We start from the raw sequence: 22,176 nt of genomic DNA on the forward strand, positions 1-22,176 counted from the left end.
CAGGCTGAGCTTTGAGAAGTACTACTGGGACTTGTGCTGTGGGGTGACAGGTCTCAGCGCTAAGGAAGCATTAGCTGCAGCCAGGATATTGTCAGCATGGTATTTGTCAAACCGCAATCAGCTGCCTCTGCTGCTGGGCTTATGTTCTTGGAGGTGAGGAAAACAAATGTGAGCAACAGAAAATAAATGGTTCCAGTATGTAATTTATTAAATGAGTACAGCTAGCTTGACATAGTATTAACATACAAAACCCATTGTTGGAGACTGCAGCTAGTATTACTAGGAAAAGGCTGTGCAGTTAAAAAAAAATTAATTTCCCTGCTTTAAATGCAAGAGGCAGCTTCCCTGTAGGTCAGTAAGACTCCTGGCAAGTTCAAAATGTTACAGTAGAAGCTTCTAGTTCCTGGAAGCAAGTTAAGATTTAAGAGTCTTCCCAGGCCCACAAATGTTCAGTGATTCAGTCTAGAGGTAAGGGAAGGTGAAGTCTGAAATATCTGAAGTGAATATATTTTACATGAAAAAGGTGTAAAACCATTTTGGGGCAATGAGCCAGGAGATTTTGCCATTTGTCTTATGCAAATGAGTTCTTGACTAACTTGCTTTAAAGTGGAAAGCAGGGATGGATGTTGAGGCTCGGGATAAGTGAGTGTTGAGGTGACCATCAGATAACAACAGGATGATCCCCGGGTGATTTACTTCTTGTTTCAGTGAAACGGGAACTATGAGATATAGTCCAAATAAATCCTGGAGATTTCTAGCTTTAACTACCAGTCCTGGCTTGTGGCAGGTACTTTTGAAATACAAAACCATCAATATTTAGGTCCCCAATCAGATTTTTAGGTATAGGTCCAGATCTCCTGGATGTCAGCTTAGGATTCTGCAATGAACTGCTGGAGGTGGTAAGTTGCTTTGTCTGTGTGATGCTTTAGGAAGAGCTGTAGACACTGTGTCATTTCATAATGCTGGTTTTGAGTCACTCATATTAACCATAACTAAGTTCTAAACCTAAGGCTTGGCTTCTGCCAAAAATTAGTAAGTGCCAACTATATTGTCTTTGGTGGCAAAACTCCTCTTCATAGCATCTTGCACAATGATACTTGGTGATTTGGGTTCTGTCAAGGTTGTGAAATTGCCAGGTAAATGGTATACACTCCATTTTACAAGGGTGAGGTTATCCCTTCACCAAACCCATTAAGCAAATTGGTGATTTCTTGAGTTCCAGTGCAGTATTTTGTCTGTCGGACCATATTAAAGTTCTTGACAATCATAAATTGTAAAACATTTGTTTTTAGGAACTTTGCTATACAGACAGATAACACTCTCAATCTCTAAACAATTTTTAGTGTTATTGTTTCATAGTCTGAGTAAAGGTGGGCTCATTATCCCAGGTGGGGTTCAGAAGCAGCTCTTGCTGCTCTTCACTCTGAGCCAGGTACTCCTGAATGTCCGACCAGAGTCGCCCGAAATCCGAGCTCTGATGGTTACAACCTGTACATCAAACAAAGAAATACTGCACTGGTAGAGGAGTAAGTCTGAGAAAACAGAGCAGGTTCTCTTGCAGCTTTCAAGTGTCATCTGCTATGGAAAAGCACAGTCTATAGAAAGATGACAGCATGCTAAATCCCTCTTACTGGCCTGACTTGCTGCCAAACAACTGTCTCAGCTGCATAATATCAGGTAAATGTACTAATTTGCTGCAGTTAGTGATATAAGACATTGACAGGAGTACTGCATCCTTTATTTGTAAATTATTAGCTTCGTAATTCATTCAAGAAAAAGTTGTCAGCTTTATAATAGTCAGATTAACATTGTATACAGCATCTGATGGGAAAAATGGCTCCTAATGGTATTTAATATCTAAAATTCTGCCAGGTTTTTGCTTTTTCGTTTGATCATCTTTCCTGAGCTTTCTAAAGGATTGCTGGTTCATGGTGTTTCCATGTGTTTGTCTGTTTCTGAGGGAAGGTTTGCCTGCAGCAGTCTGGCTGTGCCCAGAGCAGAGCAGCAGCCAGGAGGGTTCCAGGCTGCCCTGGTGCCAGCTGTTCCATGGCAGGGGGTGCTGGCACTGTGCTGCCCGCATGGGCACAGCAGACAGGTCACCGTGGTGCCCTGCAGCCCAGCAGCACCCTGTGCTGCACCTTTGTGACCATGCTGGTGGTTTGCATTTATTCAGGAGTTAGAGATGGGATTGAGAACATTCCTGGTGGAAAAGTTTCCCAGTGCTTCCTTTTCTGAGATCCTGTGTTTGGTTTCTTACTGCTTTGCTGCTGCTCAGGCAATTGGGGTTAGAATTCTCAGGGTATGGCATATTCTGCAGGTGAACTGATCTTGAAAGTCTCAAGCAAAGTAATTATTTCATTAGAGGAATTGGAAAAATAGTTAGCCTGTTTTACTTGGGATTTAAAACAAAAATAATTGGTGGCTGGTTCTCTGAGAAGTCCCATGCTGATTTGAAGCTGGTGCTTAATGCTAGGCAGACAAAACCAGGACTTCTTTAAAAATTAAAAGCAGCAAAGATACAACCTCCCTTCATCTTTTTGAAGTCTCTTTCTTTTGTCAGTTGTCAGGTTTTTTTGACCAGTGATGGGGTGTCACAACTGTAAAGTACATTTCCATTCCTGACTGACATTGGAGATGTACTTTTGCAAACATGGAAACTCTTTCCACATGTTTCTTTTTGGCTAGCTGTACATCTGAAAAACAGAATATGTTTATAAATTATACTTGCACAGGCCACCACCTTGTTCTCTGTAGTACCCCACTGCAACTGTTTGAATAGTTTGCTTTTTATTTATTCTCCATTGGCCAAAAAAAGAGATTCTTAAACAGGAATGGAGCATGAGGGATTTCTAAAAATGGGTAAATGTGAAAGGAAAAGAAGTCTCACTGCAGTCACTGTCAAGAACATGCAGAGTATATTGCTGATAGTTTTGTTTTACCAGAATAACTTAAATTGCAAAACAAAGTTCTAAAGTTTCATTAGCTACAAATTCCAGTCAGGGAAGATTGCTTTTTTATCTCTGGAATCACCTGTAAAGGAATTTCCATTTGTGACAATAGAAATATTTACCTGATCTTTTCTGCTTAGCTTTCAGAAGAGTCATTCACCTGAACACAGCCCAGCCCAGGAGTATGTGCTCAGCCTTATCACACCAGAGCTCCTTTTCTGCCAGTTCCTACAGAGCTAGGGTTTTCAGCATTCTTAGTACTACAACAATTACAGGAGCTGTAATTTCTTTTTTTATCTTGGAATTTAATTTGTACAACAGCTGCCAGTTTAATGGCAGGGCTATTTAGCTGGTAAAATTACCTATTGGAGAAATAACGTATGCTATCCTCTTGCAATAATTTTAATTTATTTCTAACTACCAGTCATTTTCTTGGTGGATGGAAGGCAGCCAAGGTCATCCTGTGCTTTATTCTACCCATAAATCATTAGTTTGCAACTGTATCCTGATTTTTATTGTTACCAACAATGGCTAAACTAATGGAAATAAACACTGGATTGTATCCCAGTGGCAGATGACTTTAAGGGCATGGCATTCTGTACAGACAGCACTAATAGAATTGAGCAAAGTTACTGCTCCTGCATTAGACACAAGTAAGCTTCTGGCTAAAATGTTCATTGATCTCTCAGAAGCTATGTCAATCCTACTCTGTTGTTAGACCATTAAAGGGAACTACTCCATGATTCACTGCTAAGTCTCTTTCAAGTCTTACATGTGTATTATACAAATCAGCTAGGATGGGTGGCCCACTTAATAAAACCAGGCATGTGAAAGGAGATGTTATCTAGAGCTCTGGGTAGGTCTGTCGATTTACCTGCTTAGAAATAATCACCTAATTCATTATTTGAATGAGGAAGTGCCCAGGAGTGCCCCATAATTATTTCTGGTTTGTTTCCTGACAAAATATTGCCAGGTTTGTGGTGCAAGTGGACATGTAACAGATTTTAAAAATGGTAAGTTTAAATTTGTTGATGAACTTTCTCTTCATGCCAGACAATCTAGTTACTCATTCTTCTGTGAAGCATTCTGTATCTCCCTTTTTCTTGGTAATAAGTATATTTTCACATCAGCCACACGTATTACACCTTTGTTGCTGTTTTCAGCTCCATCATGGTGATGTACCCAGACAGTTCTCAGAGGTGCACAGTGACAGTACACAAGCATGGAATGTGCAAACTTCCTGTGAAATACGATAACAAACATTTTCATTATGAGAATGGGCAAGCACTGGAGCATCTTGCCAGGGAGGTGGTGCTGTGTGCACACAGCCTGGAGATAGTCAGAATTCGAGAGGACAGGCTTTCAGCAGCCTGAGCTAAATGGAGCTGCTTAAAGCAAGGTGTTGGATTAGATGGCCCTCCCAGTTCCATTTCACTTCAGATTATGTTGGGATTCTATGAAGTTTTCAAAAATATTTTTTCCATTACAGAGTATGTTGGGACTTACTGGTAAATACCCACCAGAAGATACCAAAGTATGTGTAATTAAGGAACATGAATGTCATAGGTATCAAGAGGTGTGGTTTACCTTTGTCTCCTTGGTCACAAGTTATGAGCATTTTTTTGCTCCCTGGCTCTCTTAGAGATTTGCAAGGTTCTTCCACAGAGCTGATACCTATGAGTTAATTTAAGCAAATCAAAGCATGTGTTTAAGTTTATATGCCTTTTTTTGGTCATCTGATGATATGTGCAGTGTGCTTCTGCCCTACAGGCTGAGGGAAGAATGGTGAACCTGGAAGTGCAGACCGTGGGTTCCTCAGTCCATGTGTACACTCAGATCGCTGCATCAGCTGCTGCTGCAAATAGAAATTTGACATGTTACCTTGGCCCAGAATTTTACCTTAAAAAGACTCTTATATACCTCCTAACGATTTATTTTAGCTGCCCTGGACTGCCTGAATGCAGAGCAATCTCATTAGCTCTTGTACACATTAGAACTGCCCGAGCTCAGTGTGCAGTATAATCTTCAGTAGACAGAAGCACCTACAACCTCATTTGCTCATGCAGCTCTGGCTGCATTTCACCTGTAAGGAAAACGCCCTTAGACTTAACCTTTGTTTTAGGGGGTTGCTTTGAGTGGCTGACGCTGTGTTCCAGCACCTGCAGGATCCTGGCATAATGGTTAGGAAACAGCTCCTACTGACCCAATCAGCTCTGTGGATCCGTGCCCTTTGGGAATGAAAATCCCGTTTCTTGTCCGTGACAGGAGGCCACCCGTGCCCGGATCCAGTGTCTGTGGCAGGGCACCCAGATTTGGTATCTGTGAGCGGGTGACCCTGGTGCCCAGGTTCAGTGCCTGTGACAGCTGTGCCCCAGTCCGGCGTCCGTGACAGGGTGACACCGGAGCCCAGTTCGGTGTCCGTGACAGGGTGACACTGGAGCCCAGTTCGGTGTCCGTGACAGGGTGACACTGGAGCCCAGTTCGGTGTCTGTGACGTGGTTCCCGTGCCCTCTGTGTTCCTGTGCCCTCTGTGTTCCCGTGCCCGGTGTATCCCGTTCCCGGTGTATCCCGGTGCCCACTGTGTCCCGGTGCCCGCTGTGTCTCATTCCCTCTGTGTCCCGTGCCCTCTGTGTCCCGTTCCCGCTGTGTCCCGGTGCCCGCTGTGTCCCGTGCCCTCTGTGTCCCGGTGCCCGCTGTGTCCCGTTCCCGCTGTGTCCCGGTGCCCGCTGTATCCCGTTCCCGCTGTGTTCCGTGCCCGCTCTGTCCCGTTCCCGCTGTGTTCCCGTGCCTGGTGTGCCCGCTGTGTCCCGTTCCCGCTGTGTCCCGGTGCCCGCTCTGTCCCGTTCCCGCTGTGTCCCGTTCCCGCTGTGTCCCGTTCCCGCTCTGTCCCGTTCCCGCTGTGTCCCGGTGCCCGTTGTGTCCCGTTCCCGCCGTGTCCCGTGCCCGGTGTATCCCGTGCCCGCTGTGTCCCGTGCCCGGTGTCCCGTTCCCGGTGTCCCCGTGCCCCGTGGCGCGGCCGCAGTTCCCCCCGCGCCCGGCAGGTGGCAGCCGCGCCGCTGCCGTTCCCGCTGTGTCCCGGTGCCTGTTGTGTCCCGTTCCCGCTGTGTCCCGTTCCCGCTCTGTCCCGTGCCCGCTCTGTCCCGTTCCCGCTCTGTCCCGTTCCCGCTCTGTCCCGGGCCCGTTCCCGCTGTGTCCCGTTCCCGCTCTGTCCCGTTCCCGCTGTGTCCCGTTCCCGCTGTGTCCCGTTCCCGCTCTGTCCCGGTGCCCGCTGTGTCCCCGTTCCCGCTGTGTCCCCGTTCCCGCTGTGTCCCGTTCCCGCTCTGTCCCGTTCCCGCTCTGTCCCGTTCCCGCTGTGTCCCCGTGCCCGCTGTGTCCCGTTCCCGCTGTGTCCCGTTCTCGCTGTGTCCCGTTCCCGCTGTGTCCCGTTCCCGCTGTGTCCCGTTCCCGCTCTGTCCCGTGCCCGCTGTGTCCCGTTCCCGCCGTGTCCCGTTCCCGCTGTGTCCCGGTGCCCGCTGTGTCCCGTTCCCGCTCTGTCCCGTTCCCGCTCTGTCCCGGGCCCGGGCGGGCGGTGCCCGCGGCGGTGCCCGGAGCGCTCCCGGCCGGGATGTGCTCTGAGCGCTCGCAGTGTCTGCGCCGGTTGGAAATGCTCACTTCGTCCCCGGGAGCTCGGAATGCGCGGCAGCAGTCTGGGCTCTCCCCCATTTCTCCTCCTCCTTCGCACCTGTGATGCGTTCGGGCTTTTGATTGTTACAATGCTCAGCAAATCTTTGTAAATGCTGAAGCTCCTTAAATTGGATCTGATGCAGTCGTAGTTATTGAGCTGACTTTTAGCTAGTTCTGTCTATTTGTGTTAAAAAATACCTGCCAGATTTTTTGTCTTGCATGAACAAAGGAAATTGTACCACACCTCTAGGCCAGAATTAAGCATTTCAATGACAGTTATTTCTTGATTAGGCACTTGTGAATGTTTTTGAAGGGTGAAATGTAGAGAAACAGAAATTATGTTTGAGCTAGACAACGTGAAAAAAACTCCAAATTTCTTTTTTGTCTATTATGTTTGAGCACATTTCTTCCATTAAACCAATGGAGTGACTGAAAGGGTATCTTTTCTCTTTAAAGGTGGAATGTAAGGTATTCCTTGTGATTAGGTTTTTTTTTCAAGTCAAGGATATAGCCTGAAATTCCCATGTTCATACTGACATAAGTTCCTTGAGCCTCAGGATGCTTCAGGCTGACTGGGAACAGAGTTGGCAGTGCCAGTTCTTCTTAGCAATAGGTTAACACAATAACAACTTGTTATTATTGGAATAATAACGAGGAATCTGCCACGGAGGCTTCATTGCAGGAAATCAGGGAGCAGGGCAGTATTTTGACATTTGCTGACTCCACCTGACTCCTGACTGCCACTGGCAGAAGGCCTTTGGTTAAGAAGCAGTGAGCACTTGCAGCCAGCTGTCTGCAGCTGCTAGGCCTCTGTGCACTGGATTGCAGATGGAGGAAAAGCTGTGCTTTGTTAGAGCCCTGGATTAGCTGCTTTAATGGGATCTGGAAAGCTTGAACTGCCCTTTGGCTTTCTAGATTTGAGTCTTGTAATGGGCCTTCCCAGTCACTGTAGTTCCTTCCCAGATGCTCTGGAAAGCAGAGAGCCTGCAGGTGTGCCAAACTGGAATCCCTTCTCCTTTCCTGAATCAGTGGAAATTCTGTCTGGTTTCCCCTCCCCGGTGTCTGGACCACATCTGACTGCAGTGGAACAAGGGGGGGTCTGGTGATGGCTTCCAAAATCTGCCAGTGAAGCAGATCTGAGTCACATCTGAGGGGTGAGAGGCACAGGCAGGTGCACTCAGCCAGGGCTGTTCCACACCAGTTTTCCAGCACGGAGGTGCCAATTCCGTGTGCTGTGGGTGTGGAGTGGCAGCTGCCGTGTCCTCCTGCTCTGCTGTAGCTCTGCAGGCCCTGAACCAGGGGAGGCCCAGCAGTGCCATATTTGAATGCTTGCCTGTTACTCACCTCATTTGTGTTTCCCTCTCAAACTCTAGAATTAGACATGACTTGGTCACTGCTGTATTACTGATTTTAAAGAGTTACTCTTTTAAAGAGAAACTCTCCCTTGCAGCCCCACAGCTGTGCTGTGTGGCACAGGGAGTTTTGTCCTGCTTATATAAGGGTTTAAAGGGTCTCTGCAGCCTCTCCAAAAAAATTGTTTCCCTTCTTGCATTGTGGAAGATGCGTGGCCATCAAAAACAAAAGACATCTGCTGTATCCCTCAGTCAGATTGTACCTGGTAGCTTCCTTTTTTTCAGGTGTCTGCTTTATAACACCAGTCACGAGTAAATCCCCTTGTGGCTGCAGAAATTCTTTAACATGTTTGAGAGGAATGGCCAGAAAAGTGTAACCTTCCCCCTGGGTTTTCTGCACACTGCTTAGTACAGAAGGTTTCAAGTCAGAAGAGGACTGTATTATCCTCCCCTTGTCGAATTAGTGAGGGAGAACCATTCTGGGTGCTGCTCAGAGAACCTCCCCTCCACTGGAAGCCTCATTACAAAGTCTAGTTAGAGAATTTGTCATGAAGCTAACTCCCTAATGCCTGTTAAAACTGGTCTCTTGCTATAAAGGTTACTTGGGGTTGGGCAGTAAGACTTGTTAAAATTGCCCAAAATCTTACCTTCAGGACACAGCTGTGCAAAACAGAGGACCAGTATAAGGCAGTCATTATCTTTAGATTATGTGAGCAATGGTCCAGCTCACACAAGCTCTGGGAGAGCACCACCAGTTTGGGCTCATGTCCTGGCTCAACTATACTCTTTGTTTTACCAGACCTGTAGTGTTTAGTGATGAGTAATAGGTCCCCAACTGTAGCTTATAAACTTCTGGCTGTGCTCACATGACATCAGTTTGTGGTGGTGTTTTTTCCTCCAGTTTGAAATCAGGCAGCTGAGGGCCCACCTTGCTCAGCAGGATTTGGACCTGGCTGCAGAGAGAGAGGCTGCACTGCAGGTCCCACACGTGCTGAACAAACAGAGCAGCAAGAGGTACAAGGTGGTGGCCACTGAAGACTCGGACGATGAAGCCACCGAGAACATCGCTGGGCTGCGACCTGCACGAGGTGAGTGCACAGGTGATGCTCCACAGTGGGATCTCACTGAACAGCTGCACTCCTGCAGGGATCCATTGCTGCCCTGCAGGCTGCAGTTTCCCACTGCTGCAGAGAGGCTGCATCTGCTCTGAAGGGGCAGGAGCTGTTGTATTTGGGAGCAGGTTCTAAACAGAGCCAAAGAAATGACAGGGGAAGAAAATGGCTACGATGTACCTTCCCAGTGTCCTCATGGTTAGATCCATCAAACACTAGAGAAGCAGCAGCCAAATGAAAGTTGGCCAAAGGATAATCACTCAGAGCTAAAAGCAGGGAAATTGGGAAGAACATTGAAAAACAGTTTTGGTCTTTGGCCACTTGCATTTCTGTGGTTTGGAGAGGACTCCTGCATCAGCTGTGGGCTTGCCTTGCCTGGAGGCTGTGCTCTCACCAGTTCCCTAAAGCTGCCAGTTTTGGGCAGGGCAGCACTAGTGCCAGGAAAGGAGGGAAGTGCAATGTGGGCATCCTGCTTGCACGTCTCAGTGACCATGGTAAGGAGCACTCTGCTGCCTCAGGGGGTCTGCTGGGCAGCTCTGTGGTTCAGGAGGTAACAACAGTTACATTTACTTGGATCAGATTTTATCTAAGTGCTGGACCTGAATTTTTTATGGAAAAGACAAAGCTCCTTTCCTGTGATCCACCAGCCCTTCCAGTGGAGTGCAGGATGTCTCCTGCTTTAATGTAATATTCCAGAGGAGACAACACTTTCCACCTTAGTGGTGTGTTAGTCTTCCTTGGGCATCTTAGCTTAATTATTGTGAATCTGTTGGAATTAGAAGTTTGCACAGTATCTGTATGTTGGTCAAACTCCTGAGAATTCGAGGCACAGATACTTTAAAAGCTGTTAGACATTTTTAAATTATAATCCTCTCCTTTATCTACAGAGTAGTGAAAGCATGTAGAAAATAGTTTTGTTTTTTCATCTTTATAATATCTAAGCACTAACTACAGTAAAACCATTAATTATTTCTGATATGAAATTGTATTTAAAAGCAGACAGTTGAGCAGATGACCCCTAAAATGCATTTCCCTCTTTTTTGTAGTATTTCAGAGGTTTCCCCAGTGGATATACTATAATTTATGCATGTGTTCCTTGCGGGTTACGTTTGGAACTGAAGAGTGTTGCACACACTGTAAGGAGGCTTGCTGAAATTTTAGTGCTCTGGAGGTTGATCTAAAAATTCTTCTGTCCAAGGTATTCATTCTAACATCTAGGTTAACAGAATTACTCATTATTCATGTCTTCCTGTAAAGTGCTGCCCACACTTGAAACAAAGTAGATGCCCAATCTTCAGGATTGATTTCTGCACTTAGGTTACATGATTAGAGGGATTTGTGCTTTTCACTGAAAAAAAAAGACATTGAGCAAATAAGAAACATGGATTGCTTCACATATTGGGTCAGGTGCAGTTATGTTATATTTAAACATTTATACTGAATATGCAGAATAAATTTCCAATTCCTAGAGATCATCTGAAAGTACCAGAGGAAATGTTTCTTGTGCACTCTATTACATATTGCATAAAAGTCTTTGTAGGTGCCTTGTTGTCAGAACCTAAATTAGGGTGACTATATTTGAACAAGTAGTTTCTGTGGAATGAGGCAGGAGCTGGACAGAAATTCCCTGTGTTCTTACAGCAGTCTGTGGTAGTCTCCCGTGGCAGGGGGCTGCCAGCACAGGGCCCAACTCAGATTTCCTGAGACACCCCACACAGCAGTGGTGTTCAGTGTGTACAGCCCCGGGCACAGCCAGTCCAGGCAGAGGATTTCACATGGCATTCCAGGATTATTTTGCTGGCTTAGGGATTGCTTCTGTGTAACTTGGAAATCTCAGCTCCCAGCTGGAGAAGGCAGTTACTGCTGGGCAGTGAGGATCCTGGGCCAGCCCTGCCTCATTGTTCTCTCTCCCCATCTCGACTGGGGCTTTCTTCTCCGGCTCTCTGGCACCAGCTTTTATTGCCAGTGATCCGCTTTCAGCATCCTCCCTTTGCTGTACTGGCAGTATCTTCTCATTCTGCACCCTCCTGAGCAGTGCAGGTGTCAGCCAGAGCTGCCTGGGCTATGCCAGGTGGAGGCAGGGCATGGCTGAGGGTGCTCTATGTTCTCTGTGTGGGAAGGGAAAATGCAGTTGGTGTGGGATCCCCTATCTTCCCCACATGCTGGGGCATGTGAAATACTCAGAGATGGGGCTCTGCAGAGTACAGGCAGACAAGACAATTCTTGTACTCTCCTGCAGTCACACTGGCTCTGCTGCCTTCAGGGCTTCCCACAGCCCTGACTGGAACTTCAGTCTCCAGTGTTTTAACCTTTGGGTCAAGGGTTATATTTTGCAAGTTACCCCATGTGTCAGACCACATTAGGGATTGCTTTGCAACTGTTTTCTCTAAGCTGTGATTTTTCTTCTTAAGGATTCCAGAGTGAGGGCTGCAGCTAATCATTCAGAGTGCCACTTGGCACTTCTGAGCTCTGGAACATACCTGCCATGGCCTATTGCACTGCTAGGGACAGGAGAAATGAGGGACCAGGTCACCTCCACTGTCAAGAGGAAGGCAGTTCAAAGCCACGATTCAGCCATTTGGCAGAGCACGCTCTGATGTGCTGTTCTTTTGTACTCTGGCAGAACATTAGCCCTACATACAACACCTGAGGCTGGGGGATGGAATGGAATGCATGTGTTTCTGCCAAATGAAACTTTGTCAGCCTTCAAAAAATCACTGTCTTCAGAGAGCTCTGAATTCTGCCAAACCAGCAAGCTTTAGTTGGCTAGAGAACATACTGCATGAGAAAATGGGATATTCCATCTCAGGCTAATCTTATTTCCCCCATCTATATTGAACAATGGAAACATTCAGTGCAAAATTCTTCACCATGAAGGGCTGATGGAATAAGAAAGCATTGAGACTTTTTACTCATTTCCCTAACTAGAAGTTTTATGGGACAGTGCATAAGTTAAAGCTCCTCAGGGGCAGCTATAGCTTGTCTCTGGTACTTACACAGATTTTGTGCAACCCTTTACTACAGCATTCAGTAAAGTAAGTCAGGTAAGCCCAGTGTCACATGGTACGTGCAGCACCTCACCGAATTTGTGTAAGAATACACAGTGACCTGCACCACGAGAGTTGTGTGTGTGCTGGCTGATTTGGGAGTTTTCAATTGCATGGTTTCACCCAGATTTTCCTTCAGCAGATCTCCTGCTCTTTGTATTTAAAGTGCCTTAATTGTAGGTATGAGGCTGGGAGAAGCAAGAGCTCTGGTCAGATGGACAATGGGCTCTGAAAGAGTTCCATAACTCCCCAGCTTACATTTCGTGCCTCCTCCTGAAGGCCAGTCCTGTGCTAATTCTGGGAACAATGAGCTGGTTGCTGCTTCCCACTTCTGTCTCCTCAGAGCAGTTCACCAAGAGACCTCCTGACACAGCCGGAAATAACACTGTGGAAAATGTATGGCTATATGGTATTTCCTAATCAATATGGTAAAGAAGCAGGAATTTTTTTCACCTTTAATTTGCTTTGAATTGAGGCTTTATTTCTCTTGCCAAGAATTTTATCTCCAGAGCAGAGAAATGTGAAGGCTGAAACAGTTTTCAGCCTGCAGGTCGAAGGGTACCAGTATCAACAGCAGGAAACAAATAGACCCCAGAGAAGGGCAGGGCTGGAGGAGCTGCAAACTGAGGGCAGAGCTCTGACATTTGCTGCTCTCTTAAAGCACTTCAGCTGTTTATGAAGAGCTTGGGCTGAAAGCTGCTGCCTGTGAGAGCACAGCAGCATCGCTAATGATGTTCAGGAGCATTGTGGTCAGCCTTTCTCTGAGAGCAGGGAAATACCCTGAGTGCTCCTTTCTTCTTCCCAGAGATGGTTGCCATTTCTCTCAATGGCAAATACCATCCTATCTATTAATATCTAAATTACAAAGGAAGTTCTAAATTATAAAGGGCTTCTTACCCCATACAGTATCTAACTGGTCATGGTGAGAATAACAGCTAATGTTTTCTTGTTCTGCACAAATCATTTTTAGTGTTTGGTATACAAAGTTCCAGGCTTCAGGGAATGCCAGGTTCACAGTGCCCCCTCTAGCCATTAATACTTCCTTCCAAAATTTATTATTCTTTAATCTCTCCCATAACATACGAGTTAGAGTCCCTAGTGGAAATTCCTCATTTTCCTGCATATATCATTTCAGTTTTTGAAATTCTACAGTACTGCCATATTGTAAGATTAATATACCACCCTTCTTATTCCTTTGAGCAAGAACCGGAACTTCACATTGCCAAAAATCTTTTTTTAACTATTCTGAGTCAAATTTCCATTTTTATGGGGTTAGCAGTAAGTCTTTTGCTTTGGGTGACTGCTGCAATTTATGATCATGCTTTAAAGAAAGGTAAAGCTTGCCCTCCCTGTAGGTACCCACTGTTTTGTAAGTGAAGAAAGTAGGATATTGGGAGGGGAACATGAGGACTTCTGGAACTCCAGAGGGCTTCCCTTAACATTATTCAAAAGCTGTCTGAGAAAGCAAAGAAAGGCACTGGAAAGGATTTTGTCAGTTGTTCCTTGCAAGGCAGTCTGAGCTGGTTGGATGCTTTTAAAGTCTAAGCCAGTTCCTTTGGTGATCATCTGTTAGTGCTCTAAGAGAACCCTGTTAATGCAAAACAATAGATAAAAAATAGTTTATGGTTATTTTCAAATGCTGAAATGTATCTACTTTGAAGTCTACTCCTGGAAATGGAGTATCTAAGTGCACACCACTTCAGCTTGACTTCTCTCTAGATGCCTCTTTCAGGCTTTGTGCATTCTGTGCACCTCTGTGCACTGACCAGCCAGGCAAGAATCAAAGGAATCAAACATTAAGGAACACTTAGAAAAATGTGTGTGCAGTTAGTGGAGTCAGGCTCTTGTATTTTAGTCACCAAATGGGTGGGAAAGAGACTGCTCAGTTCCAGAAGGGGTGAGCCTACAGTCACGGCTGTGAGGGTGAAGTTGTCTCTCATCATTAACGTGAAGAGGTGTGAAGACATTGCTGACAGGTAGAGGAATACAGAACTGGAATGTTTTCCACTGTCCAAGCATGCAGCCCTTTCATAAGGATCCCTTTCATGAGCAGATGGTGCTCCCCATGACAGCATGATTGCTCTGCCCTCTGCTGCCCTGCCAGACACTTGGGTTCTGAAGTATTACAAGTCTTTCCCTAATTCTCAGATTACATTTATTTGTTGCCAGTTTATTACAGCTTGTTCTTGACTCCCTTTTGCTTAATTTTTTCTTGATGATTGTTTTGGTGGCAGCCATATTCTTCCTTAGCTTTGTATTTTAGATTCAGCAAATGTTGCTGTTTCACAGACACAAACCCAGGTTCCTCTGAGCCAGCTCAGATGTGGATCTGCTGATCCATGCTCTGGAAACAAGGTTTGGAAGAGCACTGAGAGTCCCCCAGGCCATTCTGTGCCCACAGCCCCCCTGACACAGCTGTGCTGCATCCCAGCCGTGCTCCAGTCAGCTCGCAGTGCTCTTGCTGCCTCATCTGCTCAAGTGAGGCCCAAACCCCCCATTTGTTGTCAGGATTCTGGGTTTCTGTCCCAGCAGCATCTGCTGATAATGGAGCCTGTGGCATATCCCAGATTTCCTTCTGCACAATGACTTCAACCACAGATTGATTTCTTACTTAGAACCAGGCTGAAGCTGTTGCTCTGTTTTCTCTGCAAGCTGACTTTTCAGTTGCTCTCAAGATGGAATATCCATGTGCCCAGGCATCCATCCAGCCTCTGCAGGGACTGGATATGTGTGTGAATTGAACAGTGGTGTGAGTACTACAGCTTGCAGTAATGTAGCAATCTGTCTTCAAACCAAAGGCAGGGGAAGTCTCCTGGAAAGTGCCAGCTGGCTGCTCTTGGTTCCTGTTGAAACAGATGAAAGATCTGCTTCTTTAGAAACCTCCTAGTAAAGACTGTTTTCTGGAAGGAAGTTGGGGTAAGACATTACTCTGAGGACTCACTTCCTCAGTGGGAGGCTGCACAGCAGAAAAAATAACCTTCCAGTTCAGAAGATTCAGCTTGGAGAGAGAGAAGGCAATACAACCAATGGCAATAAAAATATGAAATAAAATACTCCAATCATTAACTATTTCAAAATAAACCCCCCTTTTTAAGGCCTTTTCTTTTATTCAGGGGAGTTGCAGATCACTCATAAAGGCATTGATGAAAAAATTAAAGATCACTGTTGATGCATTATAGAACTGAAGGAGATCTGCTTGGGTGGAATGTCATTTATATGTTTCACCAAATTTATTAGGTTTTTATGGGGCCAAGAAAGAGAGATTGCAATGTTGTCTCTTGGGTCAGATGAGATTATATGGCACTGTACTCTAAGTAGTTTATTACTCCCTGAAACATTGCAGTGTGTGTTTGGAGTCCTGCAGGAATAGAACAAGCAGACAACTTGGAAACCTTAATCAGACAAAATCCAGTGGTTGTCAGACAGATCCTGACTGAGAACCACACGTTTTTTCAATGAGTGGGATTTGGGCAGCAGGCAGAGATGGGACTGCACTGCAGTGAGCAGCCTTGCAGGGGGGGTGGTTACAGTGCAGGGGAGGCTGGGTTTATGTGAGACAGGGCAGATTCTGAGCTGCCTTCCCAGTCAGACATTCCCTTCTGTGGGGTGGGAGTTCTGATCGTGTTGGAGTCAGCCCCACTGGCCCTTTGTGGTCTCTGCTGCCTCACCCCTTGGAGCTGTCAGCCCACACTGCTTGAGCAAATGCTGCTATAGACTACAGAGAGCAGCCTGTTGTACTCCTTCCTTCCCCTGCTCAGCAGAGCTCTCAGCTGAATCCCTCCACAGGCTCTCGCTGCCCCCATGCTCCCCCTCTGCAGGGGAGATTGTAGATCCATCCATTGCTCACCACAGATTTCCACATGGGGAAGACTCTTCCTTCTCAGCTCACACCTTCTGGCACTTCATCATTAATTTCCTGTCATCCACCTTTCATTGGGGCCGTTTATTAAGGGTGGATGTGGCACAGAGGGACATGGCTTAGTGGCAGTGTTAGGTTTACTGGTAGACTCAATCTTAAAGGCCTTTTCCAACAGAAAAGTTTCTGTGATTCCTGCTGGTACATGTAGCAGGAGGATCCCAGTCACCATCTATCGACATTTTTCTAAGATTGCCATTCTCATGGGAATTAGGAGGGAAATGCTTTTCCTTTCTACTTACTGGCAGTTTTTTAGTTTAAATACTGTTTGGGCATCTTCATAGCTAAAGATGCAGTCTGTCTGGAAAAGGAAGTGCAGGTAACATTTCTGTGTATTGGAGGAGATGGATTCATTTCCAGGAAAAGAGAAAAATTAAATCTGGATCCTGAAAATTTCAAGGTGGTGAAATTGTGAAATTTAAAAAAAGGTTTAAGAAAACCCCAAGAAAATTGTGAAGAATTAAGTATTTCTTTAGACAACTCCCTTTCTGCAGCTGAAACTGGAATAGATTGGCAGCAGAAAACACTGTTTAGAATGTAAATAGTACAAGTGCTCAGCCCCCTGTGTAAAAGCTGGTCTTCCCTGCTCTCTCCTACAAACTCCCTGTGTGCCACCAGCTGATCCTGATCCCATGAGACCCCCACTCTGAGCAGGGACTTCATCTGGGAATCCCCACAATCACTTCAGCAGTGTTCTGTGGTGCTGTGCACAACTGTGGCTTTGTGGGTACATTTTATATGCACAGATGGGTGCTTTCAGTTGGGTATTTGTTGCATTATTTTGAACTCCTTTTTTCAGCAATAATGGGAGGTAACTGGAATTGTTTATAACCTTCAATGCCCAAAGCAGCTGAGACTCCCATATGACTCAAATGAGTTTGTTAATTGTCAGTTTGCTTTAATGTAATTATTCAGAAACTTAATCTGTTGTTGAAATATTTATTCTGCTGCTGTTATTCCATTACTCCTTACTGGTTTTTATTCATAAGAAACTACTTAAGGTTGAGTATATGTATTTTATATTTACATACACATGCACTATGGATATATTTATGCATATATTTTTAATTTATAGCTAAACAGATCAGCAGTGATGAGAAATGACATTAATAAGGCCATCACAGAATAGCATTAAAGTAGGCAGCTGGGAGTTCCCCCAGTCTTGGCAGTGGTCACACACAGGCCAGGCCACAATTCTTCTCCCAGTTCAGAGGGAGCAGGGGCAGTGCATTTCTGGAGTTCCTCTCCAGGTGTTTGGCAGTGCCCACTGCTGCCATATGGAGCAGCCTGGTTCTCTGCTAGCTTGGTTTGGACACAGCTGCTGTGTTTGGGAGCAGTGCCCTGGTACATTCTGTCAGCTGGCAGACAGGGGACCAGGGCAATCAGTGTGTGCACTCCTAAGGAAGCCTTGGTTTGAGCATTGTCTTTAAGACACAAAAAGCAGGTGAGTTAATTTCTCCAAGCATTTCTTGTCTTTGATCCAAAGTGTGTTGGCATTGGACAGACTGTACTGGAAGCACCCAAGGCCCCTGTTGGTGGCTCTTGTCAGGTGGCAGGGGGGTGACTGTTGGCCAGCCAAAGTGCTGTGCTGTTTTCCTTGTTTGTCTGCTTAGCATTGGACTCCAAGATGCTGAAAGTGCCCTACCAGAAGTACAGCTACAGAGGCATTCTCTGAACAGAACCTGTGTCTGTACGGCTGGCAGATTTGGTAGCACTGAGAGTATCAATTATGCATGACTGAAATGAAGTGTATTTTAGTAGCAGATAGCTGAAAAGCCTTGCAATGTACTCCTAATTCAGTGGCATCGCCCTGAGCTACTCTGAGGCCTCTTTCTTAAACTCAGACATTAGCACAAAGCACACCTCTGACTGCAGGCATTTAAAGATCAACAAGGGCTGAAAAAGCTTTTAAGATCTAATGAAACCAGGAAAACAACCATGTTTCCTTTCAGTGTCAGGTTAGATTGCCTTCTTATGAGTGCAGCTATTTCAGGTACAGAGTGCTTGGTGGTTTGGGTCTTGTTGTGTGAGGAAAGTGTTCCCCAGAAAACATCTGTTTCTTTCACCTGCAAACCGCAATGTGCTGTGATGAGGCAGGACTGTAGCCACAGAGACCCAGGGGGCGAAGGAAATCGGGCTCAAAGGGATGAGCACGGCTTTCTGAAACATGGTATCAAAAAGAGCACTTAAAAGGAGAGAGTGCTTTTAGAGCACAGATACACCACAAATTGGGCAGGTCAGGTTGCTGGGAAGCCTGACGTTCTCCGGGCCTGCCAATACTGTTTCTTAGCAGCAGTGTTTGCCTTCGGTCAGAACAAGAGAACAATTATACCACAATGGTTTTTTCCACAATGGTAAAATGTTCTGCTTTTCCATAGGATAACAGTAAATCCCCCTGTCATCTGTAGCATCTAAAACCTGTGCATGCAATAGAGCTGCTGCTTTCCCTTCTGTGGTCGTGTCTTCATTTTTACCTTGCTGTTGAAGTTCAGGCGTAGCTCTCGTACTACGAGCTCTAGTACTACGAGTTTAGTACTACACCCTTATTAGTAAAACTCTTTATAGTGGGTTTTAAGCCAACAAATAGCGTAATGTTAATATTATGCTGTATTCTTACATGCATGTGTTATATGCACCAAAATAAGTCTTCATTCAAAATAGAAAAGAAATTACCTTATCTTAGATAGTAGGGAATTACACATTAAAATCATACATGGTGCCTCCCTTTCTCCTGTGGGGAAGGGGGTGACTTGGGGATGTCAGTGTGCAGCAGCAGTGGGTCTGTCTGTGCTGGTGCCCTCGGTTCAGCCTGTCAGGATAAATTCCAGGTTTGTCAGTGTGCCCTGGCTGGGAGCAGAGGGCCCTGCTGAGCAGGGAAAGGCCAGTGTGTGTTTGTCTCTGCAGAGCGAGGGGAAATGGCCACGGCAGCCTCTGGAAAGATCACAGAGCACCTTTCCTTTGGAGCTCAAAGTGCCTCACTCCTGGGCTGGTGCTGCAGCTTGACAAAGGATAATCCAGTCCCTGTGCTGGCTGCAGCCACAGCATGGATGGGGTGTAATGAATTCAGGCCTTGTGGCCTAAAACTCCAGAGCAGGTGGCTCTGGGCATACAGGGAGAGGAGAGCTTTCTGTGGGGTGGGATTCAGCCATTTAATGAAACAAATGGTCTTCTAAAGGCTGCTTTTCTGTTCTTTCAGAGGATGACATGAATAATTACGTCAGTCGATACTACAGTGAGCCCAGCAGTGGTGAGTGTTGCTTGAAAACACAAACGTGAGTGGTATTTTTGCATTGTATTGTGTGCTGTAAACCAGGTGAGATTGAGCTGTGGTGTAGATCTGTCCTGGAAATGAAATCCACCACGGAGTCTCCTGGTTTGCTCCATGGAAGTGTGGTGCCAATAGTCATTCTCTGAAAGTTGAAAGGCCCTAAGTTTGCTGTTGCTGATGGCACTCAGGATAGTTTGGAGATCTGGGAGGGGTTAATTCCTTATAGCTGGGCTGTCCAGCTCACAGAGCAGTTCAAATGGATCTGAGAATGAACAGCAGGGACAAAACAAACGAATAGAAAAGAAGTGGGGAGACAGCTTAGCCCAGCACCACGCTGGGAACCTTTCAGAAAGGTTAAACTGAATGGTGGGAAACCTCAGCAGCTGGGCCTGACCTGAGGGCAGCCTTCAAATGGATGTTCCTGGCAGGCGTCCTGCTGGCACGGGGGCTCTGCCCGTGCTGGGGGCTCTGCACAGCCCTGCTGGGCAGTACAGGGGGCTCTGCACAGCCCTGCTGGGCAGCACGGGGGGCTCTGCCCGTGCTGGGGGCTCTGCACAGCCCTGCTGGGCAGCACGGGGGGCTCTGCCCGTGCTGGGGGCTCTGCACAGCCCTGCTGGCATGGGGGGCTCTGCACAGCCCTGCTGGGCAGTACAGGGGGCTCTGCCCGTGCTGGGGGCTCTGCACAGCCCTGCTGGGCAGCACGGGGGGCTCTGCCCGTGCTGGGGGCTCTGCACAGCCCTGCTGGCATGGGGGGCTCTGCACAGCCCTGCTGGGCAGCACAGGGGGCTCTGCACAGCCCTGCTGGGCAGCACGGGGGGCTCTGCCCGTGCTGGGGGCTCTGCACAGCCCAGCCAGGGCTGGCCACGCTCTGGCTGCCAGCACAGCAGGGTGGGGGAGGCTGAGCAAGGCAAACTCTGGCAGGTGGGGGTGTGCACACCCCCCTTATGAATATAACACTTTGTATATATATGAATAGATATATGAACATTTTGTATATAATATGAACATAACATTTTGTATATATTAAAAACATGTGTGTGCCTGCATATACATGTACATAGAATATACACAAGGCGTAGGTATAAACATACATATGCATTTATGTGTATATATATAAGTAGAATGTATTACATACTTTATCTCTATATATAGTATGCATACATAGTGAAATATAGGTGTGTATATATAGATATATTTATCTATATAAGGATATATCTACTATGTGTATGTATATAAATCTATCCTATATTCTATATATCCATATATATAGATATACATATATATATACACACAAACCCAGATACATATACATAGATAAAGATGTAACTAAACATACACACATTTGTGCATGTATGTATATAATGTATCATATGTGTCTCTCCAAACATACACATATCCCCATATGGGTATTATGCAAGCATATAAAGGTATTTGTGATTTTGTGTCTACACATAGGTATATCTTTATGTAAATATAAAGACATGTGAAAGGCTGTGTCTCTGTACATACTGAGATATTTTATTAGAATGCATATATTAAATATATAAAATGTATAGAGGAATGTGAGAGGAAAGATGATCAGAATATATGTGTATATATTATAGAAATACATGTGTATATATTACAGGAATGAAAATATGCATCTCTGTAGAATGTATATCTTTAATCCTGTATATACATCCACACACATGGAAGTAGATTCATATGTAATGGAAACTACATAAATGCTAACCAGAAGGGAGTGTGAGTGTCTGGTTGCAAACCCAGCTGGCATTCAGTGGGATCCAGGCAGGCTGGAGGCTCCTGAATCCCCCCAGCGTTCAGCAGGGCCAAGGGGAAGCTCCTGGCCCTGTGTCCGGGCACTCCCCAGCACAAGCCCAGCCAGGGACCAGGGCATCGAGAGCAGCCCTGAGGACCAGGACCTGGAGCTGGCCCAGCTCAGGATCAGCAGGATGTGCAGAGCTGGCCCAGCTCAGGCTCAGCAGGATGTGCAGAACTGGCCCAGCTCAGGATCAGCAGATGTGGAGCTGCTGCAGCAGAGTCCAGAGGAGGCCCCGGAGCTGCCCCTGGGCCAGGCTGGGAGCGCTGAGGGCGAGGCCCTGGCAGGACGGGGCCGAGCACCCAGGATGGGGGAAGGTGTCCCTGCCATGGCAGGGGTGGCACTGGGCGCACTGGGATGGGGGAAAGTGTCCCTGCCATGGCAGGGGTGGCACTGGGCGCACTGGGATGGGGGAAGTGTCCCTGCCATGGCAGGGGTGGCACTGGGTGTACTGGGATGGGGGAAGGTGTCCCTGCCATGGCAGGGGTGGCACTGGGTGTACTGGGATGGGAAAAGGTGTCCCTGCCATGGCAGGGGTGGCACTGGGCGCACTGGGAGGTCCCTCCCAGCACAGCCCGTTCTGTGGCTCTGTCACACACGGGTGTTGTATGTGTATCCATGCTGTGTCACCATGTACACAGGGAGGTAGAGGTGCTTGCTGAAGAGGGCTTCTCTGTATGTTCATAGATCAGGACATGTGCATATGGCTACAATATGTTCCTGTACATTTAAAGATCTGTAAGGGCACTTGTACATGTTTGCATCTATAGATTTATACTTTATACACATTACAAAATGTGTGTGCCTGTATAGCTGTAATGTATTATGTTTCTATAGCCACATCCATACATGGAGAGCCATGTACTTAGATATGACTGTGTATAGTCCATATATATAGTCTATACATAGTCCATATAAAGATACTTCTAAGTGTGGCATAAATGTGTATGTGTGTGTACATACATACATACATACATATATATATATATCTATCTATATATATATATATATAAAATGTCTATCCCATATATATGGGGATAGACACATAGAT

General features: G+C 46.2%; 1 protein-coding gene across 5 annotated transcripts in view; it reads left to right on the forward strand.

The window, feature by feature from the left end:
- TMEM266 (transmembrane protein 266) overlaps positions 1 to 22,176 on the forward strand; it is a 59,870-nt gene that overhangs the window by 32,134 nt on the left and 5,560 nt on the right. For 4 of the 5 annotated variants that reach the window (XM_072933753.1, XM_030280983.4, XM_072933754.1 and 1 more), the window contains 2 exons: positions 8,865 to 9,051; positions 19,235 to 19,285. In XM_072933753.1, coding sequence (XP_072789854.1) covers positions 8,865 to 9,051; positions 19,235 to 19,285 — 238 coding nt within the window. The remainder of the gene's footprint in view (positions 1 to 8,864; positions 9,052 to 19,234; positions 19,286 to 22,176) is intronic. The other variant, XM_041718312.2, reaches the window with a different exon arrangement.

This window comes from Taeniopygia guttata, chromosome 10, assembly GCF_048771995.1.
Source record: "Taeniopygia guttata chromosome 10, bTaeGut7.mat, whole genome shotgun sequence".
Lineage (NCBI taxonomy): Eukaryota > Metazoa > Chordata > Aves > Passeriformes > Estrildidae > Taeniopygia > Taeniopygia guttata.